Source organism: Accipiter gentilis, chromosome Z (assembly GCF_929443795.1).
Source record: "Accipiter gentilis chromosome Z, bAccGen1.1, whole genome shotgun sequence".
NCBI lineage: Eukaryota > Metazoa > Chordata > Aves > Accipitriformes > Accipitridae > Astur > Astur gentilis.
Window position 1 is genome coordinate 34247183 of NC_064919.1, and position 24914 is coordinate 34272096.

The 24914-nt window shown below is 42.8% G+C and overlaps 1 protein-coding gene across 1 annotated transcript in view; it reads right to left on the reverse strand.

Annotated features, from left to right (window-relative positions):
- LOC126035728 (E3 ubiquitin-protein ligase KCMF1) overlaps positions 1-24914 on the reverse strand; it is a 59434-nt gene that overhangs the window by 9143 nt on the left and 25377 nt on the right. Inside the window, exons 3-4 of the mRNA XM_049794581.1 lie at positions 7358-7497; positions 195-285 (exon numbers count right to left, since the gene is read on the reverse strand). Of these exons, the coding sequence (XP_049650538.1) occupies positions 195-285; positions 7358-7497 (231 nt within the window). The remainder of the gene's footprint in view (positions 1-194; positions 286-7357; positions 7498-24914) is intronic.

A 24914-nucleotide genomic window follows, 5' to 3' on the forward strand; every position in this document is an offset into this window, starting at 1 on the left:
TGTTTCTGCTGTTAGAGCAAAAAGCTCTGTCAAGTATACCTGCAGTCTGTTCACAATCTGGTATTTATAATTTTTTAAACTAGCAAATGAACCTTTTTGGTTTTCACTATAAAAATCAAAACAAGTCATCATGGCTACGGGACGAAACAGTCTAGCCTCTTTGCCTCAACTTGGAAAGGATATTAAATCTCTAGGAGCTCTGTGTTCCAGTGTAAGATGAGCTGCAAAGTCATCTGTGACATGATTCGGATCCCCTCCAGGTAATGCTGCACATATTGGACAAATCTGAAATGACAAAGCAAGAAAAAAAACAACTTTAAACATTTTACACAAAACAGAACTTGTATCAAGTCAATCATTAGACATTGATTCTTCTGTTTTAAAATCACATTCCAGGTGTGCACATTCACAAGCACCTGGACAGCAACATATTAAAAAAACCCAGAAAACTTATTCAAGTGCACACATCAATTTAGATATCTTTAACTTTATGATTTTCAGAATGGTATGAAAACCTGAGCTAAAATTTTCAAATTAAATTTGCATGTCTTGAAAATTAGTCTTTGTACTCCAATTCTGCCAGAGACAATAGAGTCTGATTACACAGGATTACTATTTGCCTGCTTGACACTCATCCCAGCAGTGGAATCAGAACCACATATAAATGTTTGCTGAAGCATCAAACTGAGACCATCAGTGCGTAACTACAGGTTTGGCAGAAAAGGGCTCATCTCCATATACCTACAAAACAGTATTTTGCGAGAAGGCACTGACTTCTATCTTTGGCTTGCGTGTTTTTTTCAAAACCAAAACACATGTTAACTAAGTAGACAAACAGTGCCACTACAATTGCCATAATTATGACTTGTTTTTTGAATGACTCCACAAACAGCTTGAGAAGTATCTTCCATTTTTCTTTACAGTTGTTTTGTAGACTGATTTTAAAGTTTTACAGATGAAAAACAAACAAAAAAATCCATTCCACAAAATTCTTCCCCCAAAGGTTAAGTGCTCAAATTAACAGCACTTTGACAGTTAAATGCAGCTGCTGTCTATTAATTTCTCTATCTGTTCCTCACAGTCAAATAGTCTTGACTTTATGGAGCAACTCTGGCTGGAACATAAAGCCCAGATTCCCAGTGCTCTTCATGCATATACTCAAGAGATCTCAAAAGACCGTGGACACTAGGAACACCTATGTAATAGCACACACATCTGTCTTACTCTTATGGAGGTGAGGGCAGGGTCTTGAAATAGTGTACTATAAAATCTCAGCTGCTTTTGACAGCAGCTGTTACATCTTTAATACCACTTTAATTTTAGTAGTCAGCTCTGAGCAGAAAGCAAGGCATTTTAAGTTTTTTGCTACAACCCCTTCCCTTTTATTTCCAATGTTAAGCATTTCTCTTCACAGAACTCCTCTTCCCAGATTTTTCACCACTACAGAAGCCATACAAGTGGACACACTACAGAGCAAAGATATCTTATTACAGCATAATACAATAAATACTCAACTATACCAACATATCATACAGCTACCTTGTAGGGACATAGGAACAGATGTATATTGGACAGATGGTTCTGAAGTCCATAAACTTGTAAGATGCTTAATCTTCAAGAATGTGTTTCATACCAACAGGAGACAACACCTTCAAAGCATTCTTTTTTCATTTAAGCTACTCTGAGGAAGCAGAACCCCAGCTTAAGAACAACACGCTTCTGAAATCAGCAACTGAAAACAAAGTTCTCCTGCTAACAGGACAAAGGCATTATGAACTGGACGTATTTGCCTGAAAAGGAGAGACAGTCCTTGGAAAAACATCAGCTAAGAAAGAGTTATAAGGAAAAATGAGGAGGAGGGAATCTAAGTATGCTAGCCCTAACTCTAAACAGGAACTAAACTTCCAAGAACCCTCTGACTGCGAAAAGTTACCGAAGCACTGTTACACACAAAAATTTAATTAAGTATAAGCTCTGGCAAAATCACAACAAAGACTGCAGTATCACTGATTAAGCGTGACACAGCTAAAAGTCATTGTTAATAGAACATGCAAGAACAAATGGTGGAGATGGAATGAAAACATTGTCAGAAGTTTCTCCTGAAGTTATGACCATTTGTATTAAAAAATCATGTTACCCTGAATGATGTCTGAAAGATGACTGCAAAGTCTTAAGTCATGCTCACAGAATACCTGCCAGTTTCCAGAAGAGTGCTTGTATTACCACTACCTCCCTATTTACATACAAGGTAACCACTTTAAGTGACATTATTTCTGTAACCTCAACAAGACACACTGTAATCTTCAAGAAGGAAACAGGAACAATTCAGACTGTCTCAGATTGTCTATTTCATTACTGCAAGAAAAGCTCTCCTCAATTTATTCTGCACCAAATCAACAACCTAGTCCTTGCAGTCCATGAACAAGGAGCCTAGTTACTGTCTTGCTAAACATGAGAAAGCTGTTGCAGTGCAATGGAATAGTAGAAAATTTCTGTCTCTGTTCTGAAATGAGAATTGAAGACGACATTTGATGAAGTTTCCTAAAATTTTTATATTTACAATGCTAGCAGACTTGTAGTTGCATTTTATTTGGAACAGTTGACTGACCTGAAACCCAACAACAACAATAACAATCATCATACTGACAGCCAGATTCTTCTGCACTTGCCTTATAGCACTTACCATTACCCTTGAACATTTACTGGTGAAGAAATACTGGTAATGACTGACGTTTTAGTACTCAAAATCATATGATTTATTCTTTTTAGCATGTAACCTTAGAGACTTAATCACAAAACTTATGACTACTCCCATAGACCCCCATATAATTTTCAGTTAAAGTACCCAGAATTAAAACAATCACCTTCAAGGAAGTATCATGTAACTCTCCTCCTGGAGTTCCTCTCCAGGACCTCTGCATGGTGGGGTTCCTCTCCAAAGTGCCTGCATACTAATGTACACAGCACAGGGAATAATCATGATGAGTTAGGAGATCTGCATGCAGTTGCAAAGCTACGATCTTGGGATCACAGAGACATGACAGGATGCCTCCCATGACTGGAGTGTTGCAATGGAGGGATATGGGCTCTTTAGAAAGGAGTGGAAGAGGGGCTTGCCCATTATGTGAGAGAGCAGCTGGAGTGCATGAAGCTGTGCCTGGGGATGAAAGAAGATGGAGAGCTTATGGGTTGGGATTAAAGAGAGGACAGGCAAAGGTGATGACATTATAGTGGGCCTACTATAGGCCACCTGACCAGGATGAACAAATGGATCAGGCCTTCTACAGACAGGTAGGAGCTGCCTCACACTTGCAGGCCCCCGTCCTCATGGGGGACTTTAACCACACTGTTATCTTCTGGGGGGACAACACAGCATGACAGCAATCCAGGAGGTTCCTGGAGTGCACTGATGATAACATCCTCTTCCAAGTGACAGAGGAGCCAATGAGGAGAGGTGCTGGACTTCATACTCACCAGTGAGGAGGGGGTTATTTGGGATGTGAAGGTCAAAGGCAGCCTTGGCTGCAGTGACCTTGAGATGGATCCTGAGAGCATGGAAAAAGATGAAAAACAAGCTCACAATCCTGGACTTCAGAACAGACTCTGGCCTCTTCAAACATCTGCTTGGAGAAGTCCCATAGGATAAGGCCTGGAGGGTAGAAGGACCCCAAGAAAGCTTGCTAATATTGAAGGATCATCCCCTCCAAGCTCATGTCCATTGGGATAGAACACTCTTGAAGTCAGGCAAAAATGCCAGGAGGTATATGTGGATGAATGAGATGCTCCTGACCAAACTCAAACACAAAAAGGAAGCATACAGAGGTTAACCTCCTAGGGTAACCTTGGATGAATACAGAAATATTATCCAAGCATCCCAGGACAAAGTGAGGAAAGCTAAAGCCCAAATGGAATTGAACCTGGAGAGCAATGTCAAAGGCAACAAGAAGGGCTTCTAGATGTACTCAGGCAACAAAAAGATGACTTGGGAAATGCGGGCCCACTGCTCAGAAGATGGGAGACCTGGTTCTACAGGACACAAAAGAGGTTGAAGTACTGAACGCCTCCTTTGCCTCAGTCTCTACTAGCAAGAACAGCCTTTAGGAATTCCAGGCCCCAGCATCCAGAGGAAAAGTCTGGAGCGAGGAAGATGTTCCCCTGGTAGAAGAAGATTAGGTTGGAGAATACTTACATGAACTGGACATGCTTAAGTCCATGGGCTGTGATGGGATGTACCCACAACTGCTGAGGGAGATGGCAGATGTCATTGCGAGGCTGCATTCAATAATCCTGGATCAATCATGCTGTCTGGGAGAGGTGCCCGAGGATTGCAGTAAAGCAAATGTCACTCCTATCTTAAAGAAGGGTAAGAAGGAGGACCTGGGGAACTACAGGCTGGTCAGCTCACCTCGATCCCTGGGAAGGCGATGGAGCAGCTAACCCTGTACACCATTTGCAGGCACATTAAAAGACAAGAAAATCATCAACTGTAGTCAGCAAAGCTTTATGGAGGTGAAGTCATGCTTGATAAACTTCTATGATGAAATGACTGGCCTGGTAGATGACTGGAGACCAGTCTACTTGGATTTCAGTAAGGCCTCTGACACTGTCTGCCACAGGATCCTCATAGACAAGCTGCTGATGCACAGGCTGAATAAGCAGAGAGTGAGGTGGAGTGAAAACTGGCTTAATGGCTGGGATCAGGTGGTGGTGATCACTGGGAATTTTGCTGATGACACAAAACTGGGAGGAATGGGTGATATGCCAGAGAGCTGTGCTGCCATTCAGAGGGACCTAAACAGGCTGGAGAAAAGGGCTAACAGGAACCTTATGAAGTTCAATAAGGAAAGTGCAAAGTCCTGCACCTGGGGAGGAACCAGCACACACTGGAGGCCACCCAGCTGGAAAGCAGCTTTGCGGAAAAGGACCTGGGGGTCCTGGTGGACCATGAGCCAGAAATGTGTCCTGGGTTGCATTAGGAAGAATGCTGCCAGCAGGTCAAGGGTGGTGATCCTTTGCCTCTGTCCAGCACTGGTGAGGCCACACCTGGAATGCTCTGCCCAGTTCTGGGCTCCACATACAAGAGACATGCACATGCTGGAGAGAGTCCACAGGCTACAAATGTGATTATGGGAGTGGAGCATCTCTCCTATGAGGGAAGGCTGAGAAAGCTGGGGCTGTTCAGCCTGGAGAAGAGCAGGGTCAGCGGGGTGGATCTTATGAATGCATATAAAACATCTGAAGGGAAGGTGAAAGGAGGACAGAACCAGGGTCTTTCCAGTGGTGCCCAATGACAGGACCAGAGGAAGTGGGCACAAATTCAAACACAGGAGGTTCCTCACAAACATCAGGAAACATTTTTTCACTGTGAGGGTCACTGAGCACTAGCACAGGTTGTCCAGAAAGGCTTTGGTCTCTATCATCAGAGATATTAAAAAGCTGTCTGGAGATGGTCCTGGGCAACCAGCTGTAGGTGGCCATGCTTGAGCAGAGGGTTGGACAAGATTACCTCCAGAGATCCATTCCAACCTCAGTCTGTCTGTGATTCCTGCCCACAAGTACCTAACATTGCTGTACATACCAATGCCAAATACCTGAGAAAAATTAGCTGAAAGTAAACTTCTTATCTGCACCACTCTGAACATAGAAATGGCAAAATTTAATGGACAAAAAATTCTTTAACTTATTCTTTGAAAAACAAGGGTGGGGGGAGTGGGGGTTGAGGGCTGTAAAATAAAAGTGATTCCATCCCTGTAAACTTCTCTTAAAAGATCTAAAAATAAATATCCAAAATAAAACACATCTTTGGATGGACAGAGATACTACAAGGACTACAAGCTCAGTATCTAAACAGAAATAATTGCTTGAAAGCCTGAACCGACAAACATTTAGAATCCATAACATTTTCCTCTTTAATAATGTTGTATTCTTTCACTATCTACAGTAAGACTGCAATACCCAAGTAGTTTTATGTGCATGCACACTAAACATTTATCACAAAAGCTAGATTAAAAACTTAGCACAAACACATACAATCATATTCAAGGATTAAAATATTGTCCTTTTTCATTGTTTGGAACAAAGGTATAACAATGTTGCAGACTCACTTACAAAACAGAAATAATATATTTATTTTTTTTAGGCTTTAGATACTGATTTCTAGAAGTCACAGCTGCTAATAAGGATAAGTCAAACCTAAAAACCTGGAATCTTAACACTATGTGTCGGGAACATATCACTGACATCAAGTGGTGCAACTCAGAATTGCAACACTAAGCCACTGAAGAAAGTAATCCAAACGTGGAACTTACAATAGTTGACACTGTTTCAAAGTTAAAGAAAAAACTCAAGGAGATGATAAAAATTGCCATGTGTCAGTATATTTAATTATGATCCTACAGTGCAACTCATGGTGAAGTAAACTGTTTCACCTCTTATGGAAAGATCAGAACGACTTTGAGTCTCAAAAAGGTGCACAAACCACCTCCCATATCACTCCTTCACACACAATCCTTAACAGGCTTTTAGAGAGGAAAGGTCCATTTTCTTCCACAGAATTCCTTGGAAGTTAAGAAAACTAGAAGATTAGAATAGACAACCTATTTGTAAGTAATTTCTTCACAACATATTAGTGACGAGTAATCCACTTCAAGCATTCACATTTTTCTAGGAATCTATGGCACAACAGTTAACCAGACAAGAGCACCCTGGATGTTGTTCTGCTAACCTAGTTTCTCCTACTCCCAAAGACAATCAAGATAGCAGGAGCTAACAACTCATATTAAAGTATTTCTGTGGACATTTGTTTAAGAAGTACATTTTTAACTATGTCAAGTGTCCTAATGGTTAGGGGTGGAGGAAAAACCCCTGCTTTAACAACAGGGGTTTCAAAAGAATGACAACTTCCACTGCATAAATACACCAGGTCCATTACAAAAGCTATCTGAAAAACATGTCAAACTCTGCATGTCTTACTCTCTCTTACAAAAGACTGCACGGCTATGAGCTTCCAGGACAATTACATACTGGCTGTGAAAAGGAAGACACAGCTACACAGAATAACCATGAGAACATTCTAAATTCTGTCTTGCAGGATAACAAACTCCTAAACATAGCAGCATTTACATCAGGACAACAGAACAGCAACCATAAAAGAAAAAGCAAGCTCATTATATTACAATACCCATGAAACACAGAATAATTTTGATGTCACTGTCAAATGCAGGTATGTCTTCTTAAAAAGCAGTTAAATGAACTCATACTTCAAGAAAGAGAAACAAGAGGATACCAGTTTTCCAGAAGAGAGATTCTTTTTAATATATTTCCACCACAACTGAAAGCCAATTCTGAAACTTCTTACCACTTCTGTTGATGTTTCTGCATGCTCAGAAGTAACATGTTCTTGAAGAGATGTTTCTGTGTAACCCATTTTCCCACAATAAGGACAAGTAAAAGATTGTGGCTGCTCTACAGAGAAAGCTTCTCCACCATAGTACAAATCTGGAACAGAAAGTGTTTAAAGAGAGGTTAATACAAAGCAATAGCATAATTTATTTTGTTCATGTAAACCTCTGTTTATAAATGTAGTTCAATGTAATCACTGCCAAATTAATCTGGTATTTAATTGAAATGGCTATTTTAATCTTGTATAAAGGCCACAAGCTGATACTCAATAAGTGTTCAATTACTGGTGACAAAAACCAGACAGACTACCTTTCATTTTCATCAGCAAACATAACGCAGTTTTCTAATATTCAGTAGCAGCAAAAACTCCTATGATGATCACGCCGATACTGTCAAACCTTCACTTTCCCGCTACCCTTCTTATCCCATGCACAGGGTCACTGATGGTGTTTTTCAATCATAACGTGAGTTTTCAAAAGCAGAACTCTCAACAGTACCTCAAAAACTTAGATTAAAATTTAGAAGTCCTCAGTGATGCTATGTCAATATTTATGCCATAGCTGAACCACTGCTTTGCAGTAAGTAGTTTTAGAAGTATCCTAAATATATAATAAAAAATTGACAGTGGAAAAAGGAACCTGATTAGGTTACACACCGGTTGCAACTTTGTCTTGAATTTAAGCACTTTGGCACTACTGATGAAAAGCAGACACTTAAGTTGCTAACATAGAAGTTCCCCAAACTTAACATGAAAACTTATGAAACCATGCAAGAAAAGAATACTTTACTCTTGTCTTCTGCAGGTATTGTATATTCTACAGGACACATGAATAAATTTCACATTCACATCAAGATAAAAAGTATGATTTTCTCCAGCAAGTAATTTAAAATCTTTTCAGTGACATGTTTTCTAGGACTCACTGATAAGTAACTGAAAAATATTTTCATAGCATTATGAATATTCTGCTATAAATTAAAGACTGGACAAGTCTGAACTGATACTAGAACTCATGTTCTGCACCACAAGGCAGAATCTATCTAATGTGTTCGGAATATGTCCTTCGGATGGCTTAAGTTGCAGCGTCCTAAGGTTTATGACATCTTCTGCTACTGACCTCTCTTTAGGACATGACTAGGAAGAACAGAACTGTACTTTTGTTTCTGTGGCCTTAGAAAAGATAATGCTTAAGCTAAAAACGTACATATCTATAATTCACTATATTTTTCACTATAATTCACAGATAGTATTTTACATGTAACTAGGTTTTGGGGGCTAACACTCCAAGACCAATACAGGAAATGAACTTCTTAGCAACATGCTAATATTCAGAGTTAAAGATACACAATCAGTTTGAATACACTGCAGAAGAACGTTTATGTTCACCCTGTTCCCCTTATTTGGAAACTGCTTCCAGAGAATTTAAATGCTGGAGGATGAGAGAAAGATAGCCCTTTAACAGGTATGGTAAGAAATTCCCAATTAGACAGATAGCCTCGTCAAAAAAGAAACACTACCCGACACACCAAGCATTTTAACTGGTTCATCAAATTAACTATGACACTACACTTGAGTACCATATTGAATCTAGGTTCATTTACTCACATACACATGAGGAAAACATTATGTCCAACTACTCAAAGTAAAATGTTCCCAGCCAATTAAGTCTTATTTAAGTCTCCAAAGCAGCATTTGAGGTTCCATTAAATGTTTTATACAGTAGTAAGGCACAGAAGTAACTTTTCATTAAAGAATGGAATTGCACATCAGATACGACTGAAATGGAGAACTATACAGGCTGAAAGTCTGTATAAATGCAAGTCAGAAGACATGCCTGAAAGACTAGCAACCCCTGCCCCTCAACCTGAAAGCTGTTTATATAGTACTGACACAAACAGATGCCTGTAATCATTACTAGAGGGAAATCCCAAAGGTCCTTGCACAACATGTATCAGGACTCAGTTCTGAACGTATTTGAGTCACCCAATACACAAACAATGGGCATTTCCTCGACAGGTTGTCAGGCATCTAGCTGGCATCCTAACAACAAGACATGTGGTATGTCTTAATCTGTCCTTACCTGATGCCCTATAAACCCACAGGAAGAACAAGTGAAGCTATGAAGAGGAAGGTCCACCTCCCCACATTTCTAAGAGAGGTTGCTGGCCAACACTTAAATACACCATATTCAACTGAATATTACCAGATTGGAAGAAAGCATCTTACAAACTCTTAAAACTGCTTATTTGGTTTATAAGCTAAGTATCACTCAGCTTTAGAGCATGTTCTGAATGCTCAAAAACAGGAACAGGAGCAAGTTCTCCCACATCATAGCTTTTAAAACCATCTGTAGTTCTTATCCATTACTCACAGTAAGCTTATGTTTATTCTATATGAGTAGATTGGTACTACAATTACTCTGGCAGGTGACAAAAAAAACTGGGTCTGAGGCAGGATTACCCCATTAGCATTCAGAACTGTGACAGCCCCTATGTACAGGTGTTGAGCACAGGATGAACCAATTAGATTTACTTACATGTACGACTATCTTTTGACTTGAATAGTTCTCTAAAATTACAGAAAGTATTTTCTAAGTAGTGACCAGTCCTGTTTCCAAGTCTTCCATTCTCCTCTTATTTGCATGATACGCAATAAAGACTTACATGAAAATTAACCTGCTCCAAGTTTGACGTGTTATGGAGACTGTTTCAGATACAACACACAGATCTACAGAATTCACAGAACTTCAAGATTTTGAAGCTCCTAACCAGTGCCACTTCAGCACATATTTCACTCCGTGCTTTCTCAAAGAATCACATTCAGGCTCCCATTCTGATGCAGCCTAAAACCTGACTGCAGGTAAAAAAATTATCAATATGCTGCAGCACACTCAAATATGAAAAATTTACATGTGTCATGGTTTCAAATGAGGAAAGCATGAACAAGGTTTACATGGGACAAAGTTCTAAGCAGTCAATAAAACAGTCTCTCAATGGAGCAACCATACAGACTCTGGAACAGATACTCTTTCAGAAAAATGTATCTGTAAGGCAAAGAATTAAAAATGATGGCTGTCTAGAACAGATAAAAGCAAAATGCTTCAATGAAGATGCATGAAAGAATCCTCCTTGCAATTAAATGAAGAAAATTTCTAATTAAAGCAGCTCATTACACAAGTTTTGCAGTATATGGCAAAAAGGAAAGCTTTAAAAGCATTCTTTCTTCTACAGTGTCACTGCACAGAAGAAATGTAAACTTCCATTCTCATTTTTTCAGGGTCCTAAAGATGTAACAGAGTTGGAAGTTAAATAAAGACTCTGGGAACAAAGTAAGAAAGATGGCCAAACTTTTGAACTGAATAGTTAAGAAGAATTCCAAACTTTACTGCATTTAATCTGCCCAAGACAGCACATGCAAATCCTGTATTGTTCTCTGAAGCTCAATAATTGAACAAGAACTTCTACAAAAAAGGTCTGCATACCTGTAGGAATAGCAAAAATGCCAGTCACAAACACATCAAAAGCTAATGACAGTTTATTTGATCCTCTGATTTTCCTCAAGCTTTGGTATGATCCTCACGATGATGATGATTAAATACCTATTTACTGATTGGAAAACTGAAATTCTCCATCACTGCAAACATACACACACACATGGAATACCACCAAGCCATATTCTCCTTTAAGGACTCTTCCTAGCTGAGCAGACTAATTTCTGGGAATTTTCCAAGTCCTGGAGTCTTATATACTGATCTGGATAAAACAAGATGATGATGATGATGACTCAAAGGGGCAAGCTAATGGAAAAAAGGGCAAATCATCGTATTCTTTAGAGGATCTGCACATAAAAAGTAACTGCTAAACCTACTACCTAAACAAAAAAAAATCCCTCAAGATTACCAGGTGGTCTAAAAAACTCTACCTATAAACCTTACTACTTCATGAATGTAAGTGTTTTTAAGTAAGGCAGAAGAACCAACTCCAACTTCGCCACTGAGCAAAGGGCACAGAACAACAACCGATTTGAAGAGAGTGGTAAATAGATTACCATGCAGGTAAAAATATCTTTTCCTTAGCTATGTTGTTAGCTTAGTCCAGATGTCAGGAATTCCAGCAGTACACACTGATCTATCAGAGGAGAGAGGCTTGATGAGTACTGTCAAACTCCGTGTTTCTGGTCCTTGCTTTTAGAGAATATAAAACAAGCCATTTATTAATTAGAAAAATAAAAATCTGAGTTCTTTCCAGCCTCCTGATTATACTCCTGCATATACCTCCTTCCATATCTTTCTCATAATGCACAGCAAACATACATGCACATGCTAAATAAATATGCCTTCATCTGGAAAAAAAAATTTTAAAATGTGCCTGCCAGAAGTGAAATCCAAATATTTTTCCCTTGAAAATTTATACCTCCCTTTTTTTTTTCCTCCTCAACTCTAATCTCACTCTACCACTATCAATCAAAATCTGTTCCTTTTCTAATCTGAAATACAGGTCACCAGGTAAGTTTCCTTCTAAAATATAACAGAAATTAAAAAAAACCCAAACAACAAAACCCAAACAACAACAAACACCCCCCCACACACACACATGGTAATTAGGTGATATCATGAATCTGTGTGCCCAGTTTTAGCGTTTAAGTTACTGAATCGATATTTCTTGACCTGTTTTGTTTTTACAAGTACACCAAAATCCTAAAAATCAAGAACAGTCATTGTTATTGATTATCAAAGTCTCATTTTCCAAGGAAGACCCTAACAATTAGAGGCAGCATGGGAAAAAATGAAAAGGCCACGCCCCCATGGCTGCAAAAGTGAGGCAACCTACAATTGTATTACTGTTTTCATTTACAGTTGTATTACTGTTATGATGGAACTGGCCCATGACCAAAGAATTATCCCTTCTGGCCACAAAGAAATCTTTCATCAGATAGTGTATTTTGGTTCTTTGCAAATACCTTCCTACACAAAAGTGGCAAACTCCTCTGGAACTCTAAAGCCCTCTTTTCAAAGTAGCTAGGAAGATACAGTTGCTTAGTAAAAAAGAAAACTGGACTAAATCACATCCCTCTAGAAGACGACCCATTACCCACACTGCTTATCAATTAGACGAAGAATACAAAGGAGTAAAAGGATCAGAATACTGTTTAAAAGAGGACTCAACAATAGTTTATGAAGTTAGATTTCAAACCTAACAGTGTTTGGACATTATAGCTTTTCTTGGGAAAAAACCAAAACAGAACACCTGAATTTAATGTGAAAACTCAACCAAAAACACAAGCAGTTTTGCTTTATTATCTATCTGTAGCTACAGACTGCTTGTATGTAACATTTAAATCTAACTACCACATTCTCAACTTGGCAGGAGGTTAGTAATGAGACGTAAGTACAGTAGGATTCCTTAGATAAAAATCAATCTTTCAAAGAGATGATTCAGGACTATGTTTTATAACAGCTTGTCCTTGCTTTTAGTTACAACATATTTCATACAAAGATACAGAGCAGTCAGGAATTTTAGTTTCACTTTTGTTCATATGAGTAATGTAATTTCAATTTGATATATACATATAGATAAAATTGCTAATATTATACAAGTTGTAGTGTATTTCTTTAAATTTTTTTTCAATGTTTGAAGAAACTAAATGGTGGCAATACACCTGTCGTGGTTTCAGCCCAGCTGGTAACAAAGGACCACGCAGCCGCTTGCTCACTCCTCTGCCCCCCTCCTGTGGGACGGGGAGGAGACGGAGGAGAGAAAAGGAAGAAGAAACTGGAACCTCGAGGGTTGAGATAAAGGCAGTTTACTGGGACAAACACAAAGAGATTACAACAACAACAACGGCACTAATGAAAAAGTATACAAAAAGAGTGATGCACAGTGCAACTGCTCACCACCCGGGACCCGATGCTCCACCACTTCCCACACCGAAAAACAGAGAGCACCCCCCGGCCCGCTCCCCATTTATATACTGAGCATGATGAACCATGGTATGGAATAGCTCCTGGGCTAGTTCAGGTCAGCTGCCCCGGCTATGCCCCCACCTCCCAGGTTCCTGTAAAAATTAACTCTATCCCAGCTGAACCCAGGACATTATCCACCCCTTATTCTATACCATCTACATCATGCCCAGATCTTACATTTTTCCTATCAACCACTACTACTTTCCTTGCCTTATATATAAGTATATGGACTCCCCCCCCCCAACCTCACACACACACACACACACACGGTGTTCCTTTAGCCTATGGGCTATCCCTCTAATGTGTCCATCGATTTTTGGGGCTCTATCTGTCGTAACAGTTCTTCAGGATAAGAGACATGGTGTGAGATGTTGGGTTGTTGTACGCTGCCTCTGGAACTTGTGGCTAGTACAGTTGGTGCAACTCATGTTCTTGGTCTGCAGGTCGAAGATGTTGATTTTGAGGAAACTGCTGCGTGCCAGTTCAAGTTCTATCGCTGTTGTACTTGGCTCAGTTTCAAAAGTCCATCCTGTAGTCATTTGGATAATTCTTACAATAATACCCTTGATATGGCATATAGACACTATAGATACAATGACATGCATTGGCAGGTTATTTAGCAGTTAAATATCATACAGCCCAATTCACTGGCTATTCTCTCCCAAAATCAAATCTCCCTGAGGTACACATTGAACTTCCCCATCCTTCTGCATCACCCACCAGGTGTACCCAGGTCCTTGAGCAAAAACAACGCCTTGAATGGGTTTGCCTCTGCTTGAGGGAGGACTAACCCAGACTGTCTTTCCTAACATACTCCTCATACGCACTACAGGGACTTTATCCCCTTCTACAGTATGTGGAACTCTTGGTTGGGCGGGGCCAGCCCAATTGGTGGATCTTCTAGTATTAACTAACCAGGTGGCTTTTGTTAAATGTGTATCCCAATGCTTGAAAGTTCCACCCCCCATTGCTCTCAATGTAGTTTTCAGCAGTCCATTGTATCGTTCAATTTTTCCGGAGGCCGGTGCGTGATAAGGGATGTGATACACCCACTCAATGCCATGTTCTTTGGCCCAGCTGTCTACGAGGTTGTTTCGGAAGTGAGTCCCGCTGTCCGACTCGATTCTTTCTGGGGTGCCGTGTTGCCATAAAATTTTCTCTTCAAGGCCCAGGATAGTGTTCCGGGCACTGGCATGGGACACAGGGTATGTTTCCAGCCATCCAGTGGTTGCTTCCACCATTGTAAGCACATGGCACTTGCCTTGGCGTGTTCGTGGGAGTGTGATATAGTCAATCTGCCAGGCCTCCCACTGTTTATATTTCAGCCATCGCCCTCCATGCAACAGGCGTTTTTGCCGCTTGGCTTGCTTAATTGTAGCACGTTTCACATTCATGGATGACCTGTGCGATAGTGTCCATGGTCAAGTCCACCCCTCGATCTCGAGCCCATCTATATGTTGCATCTCTTCCCTGATGGCCTGAGGTATCGTGGGCCCACTGAGCCATAAATAGCTCACCCCTACGTTGCCAGTCCAGGTCCACCTGAGACACTTCAATCTTGGTGGCCTGATCTGCCTGCTGGTTGTTTTGATGTTCTTCAGTGGCTCGACTCTTGGGTACATGAGCATCTATGTGACGTACTTTTACCACTAGCTTCTCTATCCGAACAGCGATATCTTGCCACAGTGCAGCAGCCCAGATGGGTTTACCTCTGCGCTGCCAGTTGCCCTTCTTCCATTGCTGTAGCCACCCCCATAGGGCATTTGCCACCATCCATGAGTCAGTATAGAGATAGAGCACTGGCCACTTTTCTCTTTCAGCAATGTCTAACGCTAGCTGGATGGCTTTCACCTCTGCAAACTGACTCAATTCACCTTCTCCTTCAGCAGTTTCTGCAACTAGTTGTGTAGGACTCCATACAGCAGCCTTCCACCTTCCATGCTTTCTCACAATGCTACAGGACCCATCAGTGAACAGGGCATATTGCCTCTCATTTTCTGGCAGTTTATTATACAGTGGGGCCTCTTCAGCACATGTCACCTCCTTCTCTGGCGACATTCCAGAATCTTTGCCTTCTGGCCAGTCCGTGATCACTTCTAACATTCCTGGGTGACTGGGGTTTCCTATGCGAGCCCGCTGTGTGATCAGTGCAATCCACTTACTCCACGTGGCATCAGTCGCGTGATGTGTAGAGGAGACCCTCCCTTTGAACATCCAGGCAAGCACTGGCAGTCAGGGTGCTAAGAGGAGCTGTGTTTTAGTACCATCCACTTCTGAGGCGGCTCAAACTCCTTCATATGCTGCCAAGATCTCTTTTTCAGTTGGAGTATAGAGAGCCTCAGATCCTCGATATCCCCAACTCCAAAACCCCAGGGGTCGGCCTTGGGTCTCCCCAGGTGCTTTGGGCCAAAGGCTCCAGGTAGGGCAATTCTCCCCAGCTGCAGCGTAGAGCACATTTTTAATATCTTGTCCTGTCCGGACTGGCCCAAGAGCTACTGCATGAACAATGTCCCGCTTAATTTGTTCAAACGCTTGTCATTGCTCAGGCCCCCATTTAAAATCGTTCTTCTTCCGAGTAACTTGGTAGAGAGGGCTTACAATTTGACTGTAATTTGGAATATGCATTCTCCAAAAACCCATGACACCTACGAAAGCCTGTGTTTCCTTTTTATTAGTCGGTGAGGACATAGCTGCTATTTTGTTGATGACGTCCACAGGGATCTGACGACGCCCATCTTGCCATTTTACTCCTAAGAACTGGATCTCCTGCGCAGGTCCCTTGACCTTACTTTCTTTTATGGCAAAACCAGCCTTCAAAAGGATTTGAATTATTTTCTTCCCTTTCTCAAAAACTTCTTCTGCTGTGTTACCCCATACAATGATGTCATCAATATTGCAGGTGCTCTGGAGCTTCACCTTTTTCTAGTGCAGCCTGGATCAGCCCATGACAAATGGTGGGGCTGTGTTTCCACCCCTGGGGCAGTCGATTCCGGGTGTACTGGACGCCCCTCCAAGTGAAAGCAAACTGAGGCCTGCACTCCGCTGCCAAAGGAATGGAGAAAAATGCATTAGCAATGTCAATTGTGGCATACCACTTAGCTGCCTTTGATTCCAGTTCATATTGAAGCTCTAACATATCTGGCACAGCAGTGCTCAGCGGTGGCGTGACTTCATTCAGCCCACGATAATCTACTGTTAGTCGCCATTCCCCATTAGATTTCCGCACGGGCCATATGGGACTATTAAAGGGTGAGTGAGTCTTGCTGATCACTCCTTGGCTCTCCAATTGGCAAATCAGCTTATGGATGGGGATCAGGGAGTCTCGGTTGGTGCGATATTGCCGTCGGTGCACCATCGTGGTAGCAATTGGCACCTGTTGTTCTTCAACCTTCAGCAACCCCACAACCGAAGGGTCTTGGGAGAGACCCGGCAGGGTAGACAGTTGTTCAATCTCCTCCGTCTCCAATGCAGCTATACCAAAGGCCCAACGGTACCCTTTTGGGTCCTTGAAATACCCCCTCCTGAGATAATCTATACCAAGGATGCACGGGGCCTCTGGGCCAGTCGCAATGGGGTGTTTATGCCACTCATTCCTGGTTAGACTCATTTCAGCTTCCAATACGGTTAGCTCTTGGGATCCCCCTGTCACACCAGAGATACAGATGGGTTCTGCCCCTTTATAACTTGATGGCATTAGGGTAAATTGTGCACCAGTGTCCACTAGAGCCTTATATTCCTGTGGGTCTGATGTGCCAGGCCATCGAATCCACACTGTCCAGTAGACTCGGTTGTCTCTCTCCTCCACCTGGCTGGAGGCAGGGCCCCTCTAATCCTGGTTAGAATATCCGTTACTCACTTTCTGCACATGTGAATCAGAAGTCCCTTCAAGGGGATCAGAAATGAGATCAGCCCATCTACTGCATCTGGGGGACTGCCCAAGGGAAACTGGAGCAGCAGTTTTCCAAGAAGAATTCTCTTTTCTGGTTGCTTTTTCTCGCAACTCCTGTACCCGTGCATCCAAGACTGAGGTAGGTTTTCCATCCCACTTCCTCATGACCTCTCCATGGTCACGCAGGTAAAACCACAGGTTAGCCCGTCGAGTGTACTTTCTCTCTCCTCTCTCTTGGGCAGAGGAACGCTTACTCCCAATAACTGCAATGCAGGCCTGTACAGGTGAGGAGGAGGACAGATCCACTTTGAATTGCTGGAACTCTCGCGACAATTCCTCTACAGCTGAGACACAGGCCCGTAGGGAGGAAGAGAGACTTCCTTTGTATTGCCGGAGTTGGACAGCCAATTCATCCACCGTTTGTCCATAGCCTTCCTTCCAGGACATTACTGCCAATGAGTTGGCATAGGTTGGTGGTGCACTTCGTAGAAACTTCCGCCACATGGGTTGTGTGCATTGGACTTCATCTGGATCTGTGGGTGACTGCGCATTTTCTGGATCATTATAAATCACCTCCAGCACGGCTAATTCTCTCAGGCACTGGATACCTCTCTCCATGGTGGTCCACTTGCCTTGGTGACATGTAACTTCATCCCTGAAGGGGTATCTTTCCTTTACACCTAACAGAAGTTGCCTCCAGAGGCTGAGGGCTTGTGTTTTTCTCCCAATCACCTTGTCGATGCCCCCTTCCCTAGACAGAGATCCCAACTGCTTGGCTTCCTTACCCTCCAATTCCACACTACTAGCCCCACTATCCCAGCATCGGAGCAGCCAGGTAACAATGTGCTCACCTGGGTGGCGGCTAAAATCTTTTCGCATGTCACACAACTCACTCATGGATAGAGATCGGGTAATTATTTCAGGTTCTGCCTCTTCCTCCTGTTCTCGCGATGACCCTGGTTCATCTTCATCTCTCGCTAAGCGAACTGATTTCTTTGCGTGTTTCTTTTTCTGTACAGGGGTGACTGATACTGGCACAGGTTGGTTCTCTGGTTTAGCTGCGGTATCTGTCACTGGGGTAGGGCCAGCCACGGTACCTGTTGTCGGGGTAGGGGCAGCCACGGTACCTGTTGTCCTGTTTTCCATCTTTTCCCCCTTTTCCCCCTGAGGGTGCTGCATAATATCAAGCAGTGTTTGGTAGATACTGGCCAGGGCCCAGCACAGTGCAGCGAGTTGTAGGTCTTTGGAATAGCCACAGCATTTGTCTTTCAAATATTCTACCACTTCATGAGGGTTCTGTAGTTGTTTGGGACTGAAATTCCAAGCCACTGGAGTTGAGAAGCTCTCTAGATACCTGCCCATCGTCCCACATGCTGTGCCACCCATGAGTATCCAGCTTTGGGGCAGATCTCTGGGTGGTCCTCTTAAAGAGCCTTTTTGTAGCCCTAAAGAAGACCTGAAACATATTCAGGAGGCATAGCACTAACAGCGCACTGGCTTGCGCATCCCAAAGATATTCAAAATTCTCAAAAGCTGTTGTAATTAGTCGGAAGGAGAAAAGGGAGGCGAACGGATGCGGGGAAGTATTCCCCCCTAACTTCCCCATGGATGGGGTGTAATTACCAATAAAATCCAACAGAAGGTGCCCAAAGTATGGAAATGATATCACTGCCTCCTACAGATACCAGCTTAACCTCATGACCAGTGATGCAATCATTTCACAAGTCGACATTGCCCAGTACAGCAAAATGATAATCCCAATCACTCTCCCAGAGATGAGATACACAACTACAGGCAATACATAGAGCATATAAGAGCTCACAAAACGCCACCATGTAAACGAATGAAAGAACATTGTGACTAACATCTATTTATCTAAGAAATGCGTTTGACAAATTTGTTTCAACACGCTCTGGCCAGATCTGTCGTTATCTCAACCCTTCTGCCCCACGTTGGGCGCCAAAAAGGACTGTCGTGGTTTCAGCCCGGCCGATAACAAAGGACCACGCAGCCGCTCGCTCACTCCTCCGTCCCCCTCCGGTGGGATGGGGAGGAGACGGAGGAGAGAAAAGAAAAAAAAACCTGGAACCTCGAGGGTTGAGATAAAGGCAGTTTACTGGGACAAACGCAAAGAGATTACAACAACAACAACAACGGTACTAACGAAAAAGTATACAAAAAGAGTGATGCACAGTGCAACTGCTCACCACCCGGGACCCGACGCTCCGCCATGATGTCCCATGGTATGGAATAGCTCCTTGGCTAGTCCAGGTCAGCTGCCCCGGCTGTGCCCCCACCTCCCAGGTTCCTGTAAAAATTAACTCTATCCCAGCTGAACCCAGGACAACACCACATTGTACAAAGTATATATCCTGTATCACTGATCAAGCAGCCATGCTATTCAAAATAGTATTACCCTTAAAACTGCTGTAAGTTCTGTTTTGATGCAGATTTTCTGAACTAAAAACATACTAAAACCTGCTAGATACTCTGCTATAAACTTAAAGAAATAATGCTTACTGGCCTTCTGTTTATAAACATTTCAGAATGGAATGGGCCAACAGAAATCTTACGAAATTCAGCTCAGCCCTGGGCAGGCAGACCAGGGCAGCAATGCCATCAGGGCCACCGAGCAGCTCTGAGGAGATGGTGCTGGATACGGGGAGGTGGGGGGAGGGGGGAGCAGGCAGTGAGCTGAGCAAGGGGCCAGCCATGTGCCTAGAACTGTATGTGTAGGGGTGATCCCCTAGGCTCAGCACCCGTCAGCTTCCTCCAGGCACTGCATCTTGTTTGAGGCCTCCTAGTATAGGGGAGACATCAAATTGAAGTGAGTTCAGCAGAAGGCCATTGACACGGCAGGGCTGGAGCACTCACCCTGCAAGGAGAGGCTGCAGGGCCAGCACTGGTTCAGCCTGGAGCAGACAGCTTTGGCTCACCTAACAGCCACCCCCATACCTACAGAGACAGGATCAAGGAGATGTAGCTAGACTCTTCACAAGTGCTGCAGTACAGGAGGATAATAGGATACAAGGAAAAATGTTTTCCCCCACATAGACAGGTGGTGGAACAGGATACCCAAACAGCCCCTGTGCCATTTCCATTCCTGGAGGTTTTCAAGACCCAGCTGAACAAAGCCCTAACTAACCCGATCTGACCTCACAGCTTGGAGCAGAAGGTTGGACCAGAGACCTCCAGAGATTCCTTCCAACCAGAGTTATCTTATGACTGATCCTGTGAAACACAAATACACAGTAATATAGCTGTAAGGCTCATCTAGACTCTAATATTCTGTTAATCACCAATGTTGTCCTCCTTTACAGACTAGAGGGATCTGCTCTCAATGGGTGGGATCTCTACTCCCTAACTTGGAACTCTCCCCATTCACTACAAAGGCAGTGCAAAAGCCACATTTGCTAGAGTAAAATGCCAGCTCAGCTGAATCTGGAAACAGCTGCTCATTCCTTCCAGCTAGAGCATCACTAGTTCAATCTTTCAGAAAGTTTCCAGTACAGGTATGTCTAGCAGGAAGAAACAGCACATCCTCCATTTTTCATCATGCAGCTTCATCAGCAGCCAATCTCAGTATTCAGCCTCACAGCCAGATAGCACTGGGCTAACTGATTCAGCATGAAAGGCATGCTGCTGGGACTGACAATGATTACATGGCAGGTATTCAGCTATTCATCCAGCAGCAGCTGGGTGTTTTGTTGCCCCAGCAGGCATCAGGGCTCTGAGCTGACCAATGGGCCTTAGCTGCCTTGACCAGCCTCAAAGCAGACCTCCATACACACTCTCTGCCCATAGGCTACATTTAAGGTCTGACCATCTGGCCATGAACTATGCTGCAGCTGCACCCAGCCCTCCTCCTGCCTTAGATAGGCTTCCTGCATGGAACCCAGAGTTGACTTGTTGTATACACTTGCTTTGCCTGGGACTGTCAACAGGACCTGCTCCTGTTACCAATCCTGCCCTACACACTGTCAGTGAGGACAGGACCCCTGCCTGTGCTGTGGTCACCCTCAGCTCCCAGTTTGTTATTGCCTGTGGAGCAGCCCTGGTCTTGCTGCTCCCCAAATATAAGAACCACATGCTGAAGCCATGAACAAGCACAGATGCTGGTAAGGATGAGAGAGGATTTGCAGCCCATCTGCCAATACTGAGCAGTGCCAAAACAGCAGCTGCTGCTCAAAGGCAGGGACAACTAGCTAGGAAGCAGCCCTGCTGAAAAGGACCAGGGGATCCCAGCGGACAGCAAACATGAGCCAGCAGTGTGACCCTGCATCACTGAAGGCAAATGATGAACTGAGCTAAATCAGTAAGAGAGTGGCCATCAAATCAGGGAATGCGATTACCCCATGTTACTTGGCACTTTCTAAGCAACATCAGCAACCCAGTGTTCTGCTTTGGTGTCTCAAGTTCAAGACAGATATTAAAAGAAAATGGAGAGAATCTTGGGGGTGGGGGGGGTGTTATGTGTGCACGCACACATTTGTGTCCAGAAGACAGTTACAGAGTTGGAGAACTTGACATAAGAATGGTTGAAGGAATGGGGTACATCCATCCTAGAGAAGGCTTAAGGTGGATCTCATCTTCAACTTCACATACTGAAAAAGTAGTTGTAGAGGAAATAGAGATATGCTCTTCAAAAGGAAGCATGGCGAAGAGTTGCAGGCACAAGCTGCTTCAGAGGAAGTTCTGCTTGGACAAAGATAAACATTCACTGTAGGAACTAAATGCTGGAATAGGTGGCCCAGAGGTGGTGAAATGTCTCTTGAGGGAAATATTCAAGACTTGGCTTGATGGGATAGCCTAACTCACATCCCTGCTTCCAACAGAAGGCTGGATCAGATGATCTCCACAGTCCCCTTCCAAACAAACTAGTGTTCTCTGATGCTCTGACTTAGCAAGATACACACTTGCCAGACAGATCTTGTTCTAGAGGTTGGGCGGGGGGGGGGGGGGGGGGGGGGGGGGAGGGGTATATCACAACAGCCTCCACCTGAATTCTGGTGAATCCAGTCAGACCTCACACTACACATTATCAAGGTAACCATTACTGAAGCAGCTCCCTTTGCCTAAGAATTACACACAAAAGATTGCAGGATCTTCTGTGACCGTATTGGGTGTGGCTAGAGTTAATTCTCCCCATTGCAGCCTTTGGTGCTGTGCTCTGTACTGGTAGCTAGAAAGGTGCTGGTAGCACACCAGTGTTTTGGCTACTGCTGAGCATTGCTTGCATGAAGGCTGACTTTCCAACATTTCCCCACACCCACTCACCGGTAGGCTGGGGCTGGGCAAGATCTTGGGAGCAGACATAGCCAGGACAGCTAACCCGAACTGACCAAAGGGATACTCCATATCATATGATGTCAGCTCAGCTATAAAAGCTAAGTAAAGGGAGATAGAAGGAGGGGCATTTGTTATTTTACATTTGTCTTCCAGAGCAACCACTACACACACTGAAGTCCTGCTTCCAGGAAGCAGCCAGATATCACCTGCCGATGGGAAGTAGAGAATAACATCACTTGTTTTACTTTGCTTTTTGCACATGACCTTTGCTTTTGCTTTATTAAACTGTCCTTATCTTCACCCACAAGCCTTTTGCTATATTTTCTCTTCCTTGTCCAGCTGAGGATGGGGAGTGATAGAGCAGCTTTGGTGGGCAGCTGGCACACAACCAGGGTCAAGCTACCACAGTGACATAAGCACCTGAGCTGACAAGTGAATGTACACTTGCTCTATACTTTTGTCAAAGTAACACAACATGATTTTGGCAGAGAATCCCACTAACAATTTGTATTGCTTTCTCTGCCAGTATAACCCCTTTAAAATGGTAGGGGCAATGAGCAAGCCACATGCTTAAAATCATAAAGTTTCAAACAACTTAGGATTCTTTTCTGGGAGAAAAAAATGGGAAATTTGCTCTGGACTTGGCCTGACAAATCGTCCTACAAAAAGCACAAAAGTACAGTGACTGCTTGGTAAGCACATTCTTGTTCTTTACACAGGCCTACTGCAATTCTACTATTTGACCCCTCAGAAATAAACTAATTGGATTAGTGCTTTAAAGGCCACTTGTCATTACATACGAGACTTCGTATTTTATTTTAAGCTCTGTCCCTATTACAGCAGGATATCACTCTTGGGGGGCGTGTGTGTTAAAGCATTTTTTCCAGTGTCTCTTGTGAAGAACGACAGCACTGCCATTGTTCTGGCTCCCATCTTGCTTCAAAATTAATACTAGGTCATACACAGACTCCCGAAAGACAAATATGCCAACCAGATGGTACAAGAATAACTGTTGCTAAGGGGCTAAGAAGTTTGAACTGTGCATCTCAGTGACCAGAATCCTGAATATACTGTACCCAGAGTATTTTACCTCCTTAGTGAGACTCCCCTGAAAAAAGAAGCCCGAGAAAAAACATATGCAAGCTAAAATGGTGGCATGCATTTTTGATAATGCACTAGATTATTTCCTTACAAACCCTGGATTCCCAGGGCCTGGATTTTTGAAGTCATGACCAGGCAGCTTTAGAGCAAGTAGAGGCCTGAGAATTAAAAGAATATTAAAGACATCTTCATTTAAAGACCATTTTGAGAAATGAACTGCATGTTTCTATATATTTTCTAATCTTTAAAGCAATAAAGTAGTAGATTTTACTTCTGTTTTAATCAAAATGGTAAAGAAGTAATTCACAATTCATAAGACTTCAGCTTTTAAGAAATCGTTATATTTAAACAATTCAAAACATAAGGAACAATACAGCTGGAAAAGCTAAGAAATTTTTTTAAAATGCTAGCCCCATGGGCTTAACATAAAAACGAAATACATGTCCAGCATCAGCAATATCTTAGAGCAGTGGTTTGTAAGAGTAGCATCTTGTGAGTTACAATGTGTTACAAATGATGCAACAGAAACAATAAGCAGGATAAGAGACAAGAACAATTACTTTTTATTTTAAATACTGACATGGCTTTACAGACAGAATTAATTCTTAAATTAGTAGATACTCAAAGGAGTTCCAAGAAGACTACATGCTAGTCCTTGCCACTAAACTTTTATACTCAGTACAGCCCATCACTACCCCTGCTGTACCTACACTCCCACCTAAGTCACCAGTGAATAACATTCCTACAAAATCTCACCAGAATTTTTCCGCTTGTACGCTGCAGCACTTAGGTAAAGCATACAGGGGGGGAGAAGGTTGTCACATCTTCTGAACTGGAAGTTAATTAATTAATTGGAAGTATATTTATTAGTCTGATAACCTGCTGTTATCAGACCAAAATAAGATTAAAAATATATATGCATCAAAAAAACATATATATCAGTTCTTGTATGCTAAAATCAAAGAAAACATGTCCGTTTTTTAGAACACAAGAGCTTGCTTGAGACATCTGAGTTGCTGTAGTGCATCCAGAGAAGGACAACAAACCTGGTGAAGGGCCTGGAGCACAACTCTTAGGAGGAGCAGCTGAGAGAACTGGGGTTGTTTAGCCTGGAGAAAAGGAGGCTGAGGGGAGACCTTACCGCTCCCTACAACTACGGGAAAGGAGGTGGTAGTGAGGTAAGTACTGGTCTCTTCTATCAAGTAATTAGTGATAGGACGAGATGAAATGGCCTCAAGTTGTGCCAGGGGAGGTTTAGACTGGATATTAGAAAA